The 12,327-nt window shown below is 46.8% G+C and overlaps 1 protein-coding gene across 1 annotated transcript in view; it reads right to left on the bottom strand.

Annotated features, from left to right (window-relative positions):
• Nucleotides 1-10,023, bottom strand: part of LOC146358821 (RCC1 and BTB domain-containing protein 2-like) — a 67,113-nt gene extending 57,090 nt beyond the window's left edge. The window contains 1 exon segment of the mRNA XM_084820956.1: nucleotides 9,605-10,023. Coding sequence (XP_084677082.1) covers nucleotides 9,605-10,000 — 396 coding nt within the window. The 5' untranslated portion in view covers nucleotides 10,001-10,023.
• Between the last annotated feature and the right edge of the window lie 2,304 nt (nucleotides 10,024-12,327).

The following is a 12,327-nucleotide window of genomic DNA, read 5'->3' as shown; positions in this document are numbered from 1 at the left end:
AAACTAAGATCATGTCATCTGGCCCTATCACTTCCTGGCATATAGAAGGGGAAGAAATGGAAGCAGTGACAGATTTTACTTTCTTGGGCTCCAAGATCACCGCAGATGGTGACTGTAGCCATGAAATTAAAAGACGCTTGCTCCTTGGGAGGAAAGCTATGGCCAACCTAGACAGCATAGTAAGAAGCAGCGACATCACCTTGCCGACAAAGGTCCGTCTAATCAAAGCTATGTATATACTACATATACAGTAGTAATGTATGGCTGTGAGAGCTGGACTATAAGGAAGGCTGAGTGCTGAAGAATTGATGCTTTCCAACTGTGGTGCTGGAGAAGACTCTTACGAGTCCCCTGGACTGCAAGGAGGTCAAATCAGTCCATCCTAAAGGAAATCAACCCTGAGTGCTCATTGGAAGGACAGATACTGAAGCTGAAGCTCAAATATTTTGGCCACCTAATGCGAAGAGAAAACTCCCTGGAAAAGACCCTGATGCTGGGAAAGACTGAAGGCAAAAGGAGAAGGGGACGGCAGAGGATGAGATGGCTAGATAGCATCACGGATGCAATGAATATGAACTTGAGCACGCTCCGGGAGAGAGCGCAGGACAGGAAGGCCTGGCGTGCTATGGTCCATGGGGTCACGAAGAGTCGGACACGACTGAACAACAACAACAATAAAGCTGTTATACTAATATGGATTGACATTTTTTTTTGTTTCTTTGGGTAAAAAATGCTCTGCAAGTAGAAAACTAGCACAGTTGGGAGTGGGCTGGGCTCCACCTCTCCCTTCTATTTGCTACTGTGGCGGGGGGGGGATTAAGAGAGGATTAAAAAAAAACATATAGAAGCATTCAAAAATTGCATTCCTCACTAAAGTGGTATGTTCTGTTCTGCCACCACACAGTTTTAGACAGGTTGCCACACAGTTTTAGGCATTGTGTATCCATAAACTAACTGATCAGACTCTATTCTCTCACTCTTAAAGATTAAGGGTAGATTCTGAATTAGGAATATTGACAAATTAAAGTCAAGGTAAATTGTAGTAATTAAGATAGAAATTATAATTTGCCTGATGTCATCATCCTAGTGGCAGTTGATAGCTGCTTGGAGCTCCAAGATGGCGACCCATAAAGCTATAAAGATAGCCATAAAGCCTTCCTGCCCAAATCAAGACCTGCCCTTCTTGTTTTTCCACTGTATAACTAGACCACCCACTGTGCATTTTTTAATACTTTTAATTCTATTTTTTAACTTTATAAATGAAATAAACAATACCAACAACCTAATCAATAACTACTATTTCCCAACAATACAGTGTTCTTAACAGGACACGGCAATAACGGAAAAGAAAGAGAAAACAGAAGAAGGAGAAGGAAGAAAAAAAATGAAGAAAAAAAAATATAAAGGATTATTTAAAGAAATTAAATTTAAATTCCATTACACAGAAACTTCAAATCCCATTCTGCTTAAAAATTATACCTATAACATTGGCAATATTACAATTCAGTACAGCATAAATAATCAACCTAACATTTCAATATCATATCATCAGTCTTATAGCAAGGAAGCAGGCCTACAATTCATTTCCAGTAACCATATCTTGCCCTTCAGGTAACATATAGTAATAAAGCTTAACAATTTAACCAGCTAAAGATCTCACTAACCAGTAATAATGGTAATAATAATTAAAAAGGAGATTTAAAAGGATACATAATAATAACAAATCACTAATAAATTTTATAATGTTATATAATAACATAATAAGCTTAAAATCAACCTCACAACGATCACTATTTTGTACTAGATATATAAATGAGTGTATACATTGTATACAGTATATCATGAAGGATTTAAAGAAAAGAGAAAAAGAGAAAAAATAAGAGAGGGGGGAAAAAAAAAACCATCCCTGGCCTAGCCTGTATCTTCCAGACTAAACATAGTCAGTTAGCAAAACATGTTTGTAGATTCCAGTTCATGGTGCTGGAACAGAAATCTCACGTGATTTTCCATTTAGCCACGCCTCCACCATTTCATGATTTAGAAACTTCTTCATCTGACCTTCAGAAAAAATGCAAAATGTAGCAGGATATTTTAAGTGATATTGTAAGTTCATTTGTTTTGCCATATTTTTCACCTTGGTAAATTGCCTTCTTTTATCAGCAATTTCTTTGATGTAATCCAGAAATAGCATAACTTTATCTTGTTTCCAAAAAAGCCTCTCTTGCCAAACTCAGGATATAATTTTTTGTGGAGATTCTTGCAAATTGGACTATAATCGTATAACCAGTCTCTTTGGCATTTGACACACAGACTATGTGCTTAATATCAAATGAATAATCAGATGGCACAGGGAGTAGAAAATTGTTGAAAAAAGTTTGTGACGTAGTTTCATTCCCTGCCAGCTGATCTTGCAACTTGTTAACCTTCGCCTCCATTTTTTGCCAAGAAGTATTAATTAAATCCACAGTCCCTTGCAGGGCAGTAATGGAATTTTGGATGGTATCCAGCCTCTTAGCCTGTTCCGCAAATTGCAAGGACAAAATTTTTATCAAAGCAAGTAACCCCTCTGTATTTCCCCTTCTTGAAGCCTTTACCAAGGGAGGTATGTGGGGGGGTGGGGGGCAGCGATCCTTTTTTTCGCCTTAGTATAGTCATTCTTCTCGTCAAACAAATCTTGCAGGTCCTCAAAAATTATTGATATTTCTTAATCCATTCCTCAGATGTTGTTGGCATTTCTTAATCCAAAAACTACAATGAAGCACGTCAGCCCTAGTTTCTCCTAATTAATTAGGAGGTTCAAACAGCTTTGAGCGATGATTAAGCTCTGGCAGATTAGCCCTGGAGTACAGCCCCCCTGCTACCACGTTGAGAGAGTTGTTCTTCCAAAACTTCTTCCAGAGCTGCTCCCGCCTCCCCTTTTAATTCCAGGGGAGAGATAAAAAGGTTTTTCAACCTTTTAAAAAGCTGTTTGAGATAGTGTCCCGTGGAGACCCCACGGGAAGCTGCAAGGATGACATTGGCTCCAACTGGAAGTCACTACCCACCGTTGATGATCCTGGAATATTTTTCATAAGTACTTAACAGTCTCCAACACAGATATGTTTAAATTACATGGAACTTCCACCATAAAACAATATAGCATTAACCATGTGGGGTGCAATCCTATGCAACCAGATTGTAATAATTACAGTCTGGTCCAAAGGCCACAGACATGTTTCTATTCAGCAGGAGTAATTCAGGCCAATTGGTATTTTAAATACACTGCTGCCTTAGAGCAGAACTACGTGTGACAGCAGTAGAACAGTGACTTCAGCCACAGGTCAGTGCTAAACATATTTAGAGAGGGGTAGATGGAAAATTTCAAGTACAATGGGTAGGACCTGAACCCTTCCTCCCCTCACCACTTTTCCTTGACAGCCCCTTCCCCCAAGTCACCTTTCTCCCAAATGGGATCTGGGACCAAAAACGACCTGCAGATGAAGTCACCACTCTCCCCCACTTTACAGGTATTTGAAGACAATGATTTGCTGATTCTGCACATAGTAATTAGAACATGGGACTTACAGTGGTACCTTTTCTATACTAACAGCATCTTAGTCTTGTCTGGATTGAGTTTTACTAAATTAGTCCTCATCCAGTCCATTTTAGCAACCAGGCACGGATCTAGCATATTCTCAGCCTCATCTGATGAGGAGAAAAAGGAGAAATAGAGCTGCATGTCATCAGCATACCAATGGTAACACTCCAAAGCTCCTGATGACCCCACTCAATGATTTCATGTAGATGTTAAACAGCCTGGGGGACAAAACCAACCCTTGCAGAACCCTATACTGGAGAATCCACAGGGCCAAGCAATATCCCCCAAGTACCACCTTCTGGAGCCAACCATCCAAGTAGGACTGAAGCCACTGCAATGCAGTATCCCCAAATTCAGACAATCACCTCAGAAGGATACTATGGTAGATGGCTTTGAAAGCCGCCAAGAGATCAAGGGGAATCAATTGGATCATACTCCCCCTGTCTCTCTCCTGGCACAGAAGAGGCAGAGCCTTTCTTTGCTCCCTTCACTGCCCCTGAATATACTTGACCATAGGCACATACCAGAGTTTGACTGCATCCATCAGGAGTTCTCTATCTATGCTCAAGCTACCTCCTATTTTTTTCATCACTCGCAGCTTTGGGGTATGCCGTGGAGCCATATGAGCCCTACTGCAGAGAGGGCTCTTAGGAGCAGTCATGACAACGGCCCAGGCCATTTCTGCATTCCACAGACTGATCAGGATTTCAGCAGGAGAGCCAGCCATATCAGCCAGAAAATCCCCCAGAGCTCTCTGGAAACCATCTGGATGCATTAGCCTCCAGGAGCAGACCATCTTAATAGGTCCCCACACTTGCAGAGGGGAAAGCCGTCATAAATCTTAACCTCAATGGGAGCTGATCTGACTATGGCAAAGGGACCAATTCAAAGTCCCCCACTTTTAGGTCACCATCTCCAAGGCCAACTGAAAAAAACAAGTCTAGTGTGTACCCTGCTACATGTGTTGAGCCAATGACACGTTGCAGCAGTCCCATGGTTGTCATGAAGGCCATGAAATCATGAGTTGCCCCAGCAAGGTGCCCTAAGCATTAATGCTGACATCCCCCAGATGCCAACAATTCAACAGTACTGAGGTTCCCCACAGCCTGGGGAACCTCAGCAGCACAACGGAGATCAGCTCCATCAGCTCAGGTAGGGAGACTGCTGGAGAACTGGGTGGATGATACAGAATCCCCAATCTGGCCCAAGGACCAAACACAGGGTGCAAACACTCCAGACTAGTAGTTAGATCAACAGGGGCCTGTAGAGAGATATGGAATTCCTACAGACCACAGCAACCGCCCCTCCCCAAACCTCAACTCTACCCTGATGCTGAACAAATAGCAGCATCAGGTTCAGCACCAGGGCTAGGGAGGGGGAGCTGCTGTGGTGGGCACAAGGGGAGAGCTGCTGGTGGACACAGCTGAGAGAGACTACCTCTGCCCTTCTCACCCATGTCTCAGTTATACATGCCAGATCAACTGCCTCATCCACTATTAGATTATGGATGAGGGGGCTGTTATTTTGAACCAAACTGGCAACCACCAAACTTGTGGGTGAGGGGAGGGTTGGAACGCTGTATGGGCCATGTTCCCCTTATCTGGCTAGCCCTCCTCTCAATGCCTTATCTCCACCTATCTGTCACCACACTAATCAGGTCCCCCCACTTGGCCCCATATCCTCTCTCTCAGGTACATATTCAGATCCTAAAAGCCACCACCCCCCACCATGAAAACTCAAGAGCCAAACAACTCAATGTTAGAGGGGTGACCTTTCCATCCCATCCCGAAGTAAGCAGCTCATAACTAGGAAGATATCCAAACTAGATTGAAACCAGTTGCCCTTAACCATTTGTTCTAAAAAGCATTATTTTGTGAGTCAATGGTCAGCCATGATCACTAGTCTAAACCAAAAATTTACTAATGCCAAAGTTGTGTAATGGAAATCAAGCTCACATCTGCCCTCAGCATAGGAGCAGGAACACTTGTAGGAAGCAAGGACCAGATCCAAACCAATAAAATTATGGCTGATGTAGAGATGGACACACACACACACCCAAATTAGACAAGTTAGATGCTCTTTGTGGTTCAGTTTGTTTAAGGATAACTCTGGTCTGGCTGTGCATTTTCAGAATGTAACGTACACTCCAGTTTGACAGGCTTTTACAGAATTGAGATTCCAGACTATGCCCTTTGCTTAGTTGGAGGGTAAATATCATCAAATCTCCACAAACATTTTTTAAAAATGGTGATATATGAGAAATAGAGGATAATGTTCTCTATTGTCCTGCTTATCCCAGGAAAAAAATCTTATTTGTTAAAATCAATGAGATTATTTTCCTGATATTGTTAAACTTTTGTCTGTGCTGAGATCACCTTATGTCACAACGTATATAGCAAATTTCGCTCTTGCTGCTAGGAAAGTTAGGGAGGAAATGTTGGGAAAAATAGATTAATCTTGTTTTTTCTTGTTAAAATATTATTGTCCTTTTGTATATATATATATATATATATATAGCCTATAATAAGTATATAGATGATATAGATATAGTTATATAGCCTATGTAACAATAAAGTTTTGTTTATTTATTTAAAACATTTGTATCCCGCCCTATATCATTAAGATCTCAGGGCAGCGTACAGATAAAATCAATGTAAACAGTATAAAACAATAAATAATTTAAATAGCTAAAAACATATTAAACAATTAAGCTAGCTAATACCAATTTACAATCTAAAACAATAAGGGAGCAATCTTATGGCCGCTAGACAGCGGCTAGATGGCCATAGGATATGCTGTTTTCCAGGAACCGACCTTGGAGCCCGCGCTCCGAGGTCGGTTCGTGGAGAAATGACTTCCCCCCACTTCTGTGCTGCCTCCGAGGCAGCGCGGAATATCCTCGTCCTCCGCACTCACAAGAGGAGCATGGAATGGCAGGAAAGGGGCGTGGCTGGGGGCATTCTGGGGCAGGGAGAGCATAGCTGCCTGCATGACACATCCTATGTGTTGTACAGCAGCCTCCTTCCCCACGCCATGCTCCTGCGGCTAGACAGCCTCAATCGGCTGTCTAGCAGAAAAAGCAGGGCAGGAGGAGCGCGGAGGGAATGATCCTCTCCGTGCTTCTCCTGCCTTGCTTTGGATAGGCGCTCACCTCCGAGTTTGGAGACAGCCGCCTATTTACATAGGATTGTGCCCTAAAACAGTGTGCAAACTCAGGGAATCCAATTAGCCCTCAAAGGCCTTAGAAAAAGCCATGTTTAACTTGGAGCCAAAATGAAACCAGCGTCTGTGCCAATTGGGCCTCCAAGGGGAGGGCATTCCACAACTGGAGTGCCATAGCAGAAAAAGCCCTCTCCCACATCCCACCATAGTGTATCTCTCGCACTGGTGGAATACAGAGGAGGGCTCCTCCCACATATCTCAATCCTCAGGCAGGCATATATACAGGGAGGCGCTCCCTCAAATATCGAGGTCCCAAGCTGCTTAGGGCTTTAAATGTCATCACTAGCACCTTCAATTCCGACTGGAAGCTTATTGGCAGCCAGTGCAATTCCTTTCAGACTGGTGTTATGTGATCCAGTCAACAGTCTAGCTGCTGCATTTTTCACTAGCTGCAGCTTCCGAGTTGTCTTTAAGGGCAGCCCCACATAAAGTGCATTGCAGTAGTCTAATCAGGAAGTTATCAGTGCGTGCACTACTGTGGCTAGGTTATCCCTGTCCAGGAAAGGCTGCAGATCAGCCAAAGCTGGCTCCAAGTACTCAGGCCACAGAGTCCACCTGGGGCTCCAGTGACAGGGATGGATCTGGGAGAACTCCCAAGCTATGTACCTGCTCCTTCAGGGGGAGTGCAACCCCATCCAGGACAGGTCGCTTACCCAATTCCTGGACTTGAGAACCACCAATCCACAGAGTTTCCATCTTGTCAGGATTCACCTTCAGAGTAGAGCTGAGCATCATCAGTGTACTAGTGACACCTCACCCCAAAACCCCTAATGACCTCACCCAACAGTTTCATATAGATGTTGAACAGCATGGGGGATAGAATAGAACCCTGTTGCACCCCCCGCTTAACAGCCATTTTGTCTAATAAGACTTGTCACTACAAAGTCAATGCAACTGCTAACTCTTTACACTACATGAGTTGTTTCAACCATGGGCCAAATTCTTTTTCCTTCATTTATTTCAATGCTAAACCCCAGTGATCACTCTTGCTTCACCGTCAGCGATATCTAGTTTTGTCCCCAATAATGAAGCCAACTGTTCCCTGCTGGCCAAGATGATACACTGCTGCAGAATATAGCCAAAATTACTGAAGCCAAAGACTGAGCGCAACGATAGGAAACCTGCACGCCTGATTTGTCCCCTCCCAAACCCTTCCGCTCCCCTGAGAGGAGCTGCTCCTCGAGGTGCTGGGTGCCTTGACCTTCCCCAACTGAAGAAGGTGAGCTGCAGGTAATGCTGTCTCTGGAGACATGGCTTGGGAAGGGGAGGGTGCATGTTTAGAGAGTCAGGATGTCCCTCAGCTAAAACCGTCAATGATCCAGAGAAAATAATCATTTTATAATGTAACATTTTAATCTACAACACTAGCCAGAATTACATTAGGAGGATGTTTCAAGAAGCATATGGAAATTTTGCAACTACTTCACAGAAGTTAACGTTTGCGATTTACAGTTCAGATTAACACCACATCTCCAGTGAAGTCAAGTATGCTTGGATTTAAACCCACTGCATCTGATTATCTTTAAAAGCATCAGCAGTCAACTTGTGAAAGTCCACTTGTCACAATACATTTTTATATAAAGCAGCACTAAGAGGCAGTGTCTCCCAAACTATATGGGAGTTCCCCAACTCCCAAAACTATGTGGAAACTCCCAAACTATATGCCACAAGAAGAGCTGAAGTGTGTCTTAAAAATTAAGCCACCGTGTGGGGTACATCCAAGTGTATGACCTTTAGAGCAGAGAAGCCCTGTGTAGCTTTGATTTTGAGCTCCCCGCAAATATGAGCAGACACATTGTCCTGCAAGAACAACTGAAGTCCTAACAGGATCACTTGAGGCAAACATTACAGATGACAGCATCACCATTGCCCAGATACGGCTGGACTCTGCAGGGAAGATGGGATACTGGGAGGCAGTATTACTTGGGTTTCACTTGCAAAGGGTTTCACTTCCCCCCTCTAACATATCAAGAATGTAAAAGCAGCTGTGATGCATGGAATGGGGGGGAGCGATAAAAATGTTAGTTGTGTGCTTCATAACTGAATTAACACCCACGGCTGCGTGGGGCGGGGCCCCCAGGGGCTTAAGGCCATTAAGCCCGGGGATGGAATGACCGAAGTGCACCACTTCACCGCGGGCCCAGTCACACGCAGCAGCATCAAGCTGGATCGCTGGCAGGGCAACGTGAAAGCGCCAGGCCGCAAAGGGGGGGGTGTTTGTGGGAGGCGGGGTGGAAGAACGCGGACGCAGCCCTGCCACAACTCCGCCCTCCAGCAGGGGTCAGCCTCTCGCCGCGCAGTCTGGCTTTGCCTGCTGCGAAGGCAGCCGCTCCCTGCGCGGGAAAGAGGCGCCCGCGCCGCGCCCCGCCCTCCCCCTGCTGACGGCCCCGCCCCGACGTCCGGCCGGGAAACGCGGGTCGCGGGCGCTCCGCAGCCTCTCGGGAGGAGGGCGGCCCGGCCCCCGCGCCGCGCCCCGCCCCAACACGTTCCCTGCGCGTGCGGCGCGCTCCTCCCTCCCTCGCTCGCTCTGGCGACCGAGGCTCCCTTCCCTCAGGGCAGCGGAGGGGCAGCGGCGTGGGGCAGGCGGCTTCGCGACGCCGCCGCCGAGGAGGAAGCGGCTCGACAGGGCTGGCGCGGCCCGCGACAATGCGCCTGCTCCGGCCGCCACGCTCCAGCCCGCCCTCCCCATGGGCGCCGTCTGCGGCGCTGCGCGAGACCCCGAGGGCGACCCCGCGCCGCCTTCTGCGGACGCCTTCGCGGTGAACGCGGCCAGCGGGACGCGCCGGCCCTGAGCGCGGATCTCACCCGGCGAGGCCGCGCGGTCTGGGGCCTTCTCAGCCCCGGGCTGAACCGCGGCGGCTTGCCCGAGCGCCGCCCCTCCCGCCCCCCGCGCAGCGCCCGCCCCGCCCCCCGCGCAGCGCCCGCCCACGGGGCTTCCGCTGCGGCGCGTCCTCCCCCCTCGACCTCGCCGCTAGGGGCGCGGTGAGTCCGTTGGCTCCCGGCGAAGTCGGGGCAGGCTGGCCGCCTCGCAGCGCGCGGGTCCGCGCCCGCGCAAGAGTGCGCGCCGCCGCGCTCGGCAGGACTTCGCATCACAATTCCATTCGCGGCCGGCGCCGCGTGATACACGTGTGTGCAGAAGCGGCCCCGCCCCGCCACTACAGCATCCATCGGAATTGGCCCTTTGAATGCCGGAAGAGGCATGGCGTTGACCCGCGGGCGCAGAGCGCCTCGCACTCGCCTTTTCATGGAATCAGAAAAACGGAAGTTGCGAAAGTGGCGTGAGGGCTGCGAAGGCGGGATCCAGACGTGAGCCAATGCGAGTGACGTTAGGCCTGCCCGCTTGTATCCCGATTGAGCTCAATGGGTCTCCTGGATGGCACAGTCCATACCTAACCTTCGCTGCCCCCCGCTCTATATTCCTTTCCCAAAGTGACAAAGTAGAATTCTTTATGGACTCTACTTCCAGCAAAGTCTGGGAGAATAAAATTGCTATCCTGTTCACACTTGCCCGGTTGTAAGTGCCATTGAAGACAATGGAGCTGTTCGGGTATGCATGCATAGGCTTGCAATTCAAGGCTGCACTCCTCTACCTGCTTACCGGGGAGCAAGCATAATTGTGAGTAGGCACAACTCAATGGGACTTAGTTTTGGGAAAAGATGTGCAGGATTGTGCTGGTCACTATGCTGCCTTTGAAGTGGGCTGGTTGGTCTGCCTTCCTTTTATGTTCCTCCAGAAATACTTAAGTTATTTATTTAATAATTTACAGAATACGGTATGACAAGATACTGTTTTCTCTTTTATTGCAATGTCAGTGCTATTTCTAAGTTGCATTCAGTAATCATAGAATCATAAAATCATAGAACTGGAAGGGACCTCGGAGAACATCTAGTCCAGGGGTTGGCAACCCGGACCCGCCAGGATCCCTGAATACGCCCACCAGACCACCGCCGTTTCCTCCACTGCTGCTTCTGCTGCTGTTTCTGCTTCCTTATCTCCCAGTCTAATTTCTTGCTTCCTCACTGCTGAGGCAGAAGCTGTAGTGGAGGTGAGTGCGGTGGAATGACAGGGGGTGAGAAGGGGGGGCAGGAGCAGTGGGGATGGGAATAAGAAAGAAGAGGTGGAGGGGCCCACAGGCCCAGAAAGGTTGCCTACCCGAGATGTAGTCTAGCCCAGTGCTCAATACAGGCTCCCCTCTTCAGGGTGCAACTGCAGCATCCCTGACAGATGGCCATCCAGCCTCCGTGAAGGAGAACCCACCACCTCCCAAGGTAATTTGTTCCACTGCTGATCAGCTCCCACTGTTAGGAAGCTTCATCTCATGTTTAGCTGAAATCTGCTTCCCTGCAGTTTCCACCGGTTGGTTGTAGTTCTGCCCTCAAGAAGCAATAGAGGACAAGTCTGATAAATGCAAATAAATTTTTGAACTTGGGTTTGTTATTTAAGATGCATTGCGTTGCAGCATTTTATACTTAAAGTTAAGCAAATCACTGAGAATCTCTTGCATTTGCACATTTTTGAGTGGCATGTTTTGTACCTGCATGTGGTAATCAGTTCTGGTAACGTATAAGGCACTTGGGTGGTGGCAAAGCACTGTCCCCTTTCTCCCAGATGCAGCATTGTTAAGTTAAGATCCAACAACAAAGCAATAATAAAATGGCACATCATAAAATCAAAGTAAAGCCAGCAGGAAAATAAATCAGTGCGAAGATCTAAAAAATACCAAAACTGTTCTTTAAATGCCTAAGTCTTCACCCAGTGGAACCAGCTGAGCCTCTCTGGGCATTCCACAGGCAGGGCGCCACCAATGAAAAGGCCCACTCTGTCTCTTGTAGCTTGTCTCATTTGGCAGGGGCACCTAAAGAACGGCATTGTACCAGGTGGTAAGTATGGAAGGAGGTGCTTGTTCAGGTAACCTGGCCCCAAACCATTTAGGGCTTTAAAGTTTAAAACCAGAAATTCAAATTGGGTCTGTAAATGGACTAGCAGCCAGTACAGATGGCATGCCAGTCCTATTAACAGTCTAACTGCACTGTTTTGGACTAACAGAAGTTTCTGGACCATTTTCAAAGGCAGCCTCATGTATAAAGTGTTACTACTGGAGGTTACCAGAGTGTGAATAACTGTCACAAGGCCATGATATGTACCTTGCAAAGTACTTGGCAGAGTTTGCCATCGTAGACATAACCACCATTCCTTTACTCCTGAATACTTGTAAACTGCAACCATAGTTGAAATTCATGTTATGTGCCATTTGGTTTAGTCTGTTTTTTTCTAAATATCTGAAAATGTGCATGTCAGAATTCCTTTACTTAAAAAAAAAAAAAAATCCACACACAAGGCCCTCTCTGTCCAGGTAGGACTGGCAGTGAGAGCTTTAAGCTAAAACACACTTTTTTTTTTGTATTTTGGCCCTGCCCCGTTTGTCTGAAGAGCAGGAGGAACAGAAAGGGAAGTGGGGTTGCACTGTATGTGAAAAATACATATCTCTGCACAGAAATACAGGAGGAGGAGCTTGGTAGCCCCATCG

The sequence above is a fragment of the Heloderma suspectum genome, chromosome 1, assembly GCF_057233095.1.
Source record: "Heloderma suspectum isolate Gila_16-S chromosome 1, 16-S_ref, whole genome shotgun sequence".
Taxonomy (NCBI): domain Eukaryota; kingdom Metazoa; phylum Chordata; class Lepidosauria; order Squamata; family Helodermatidae; genus Heloderma; species Heloderma suspectum.
The sequence above is the reverse complement of the archived record's forward strand: the minus strand, read 5'-3'. Positions and strand labels throughout refer to the sequence as shown.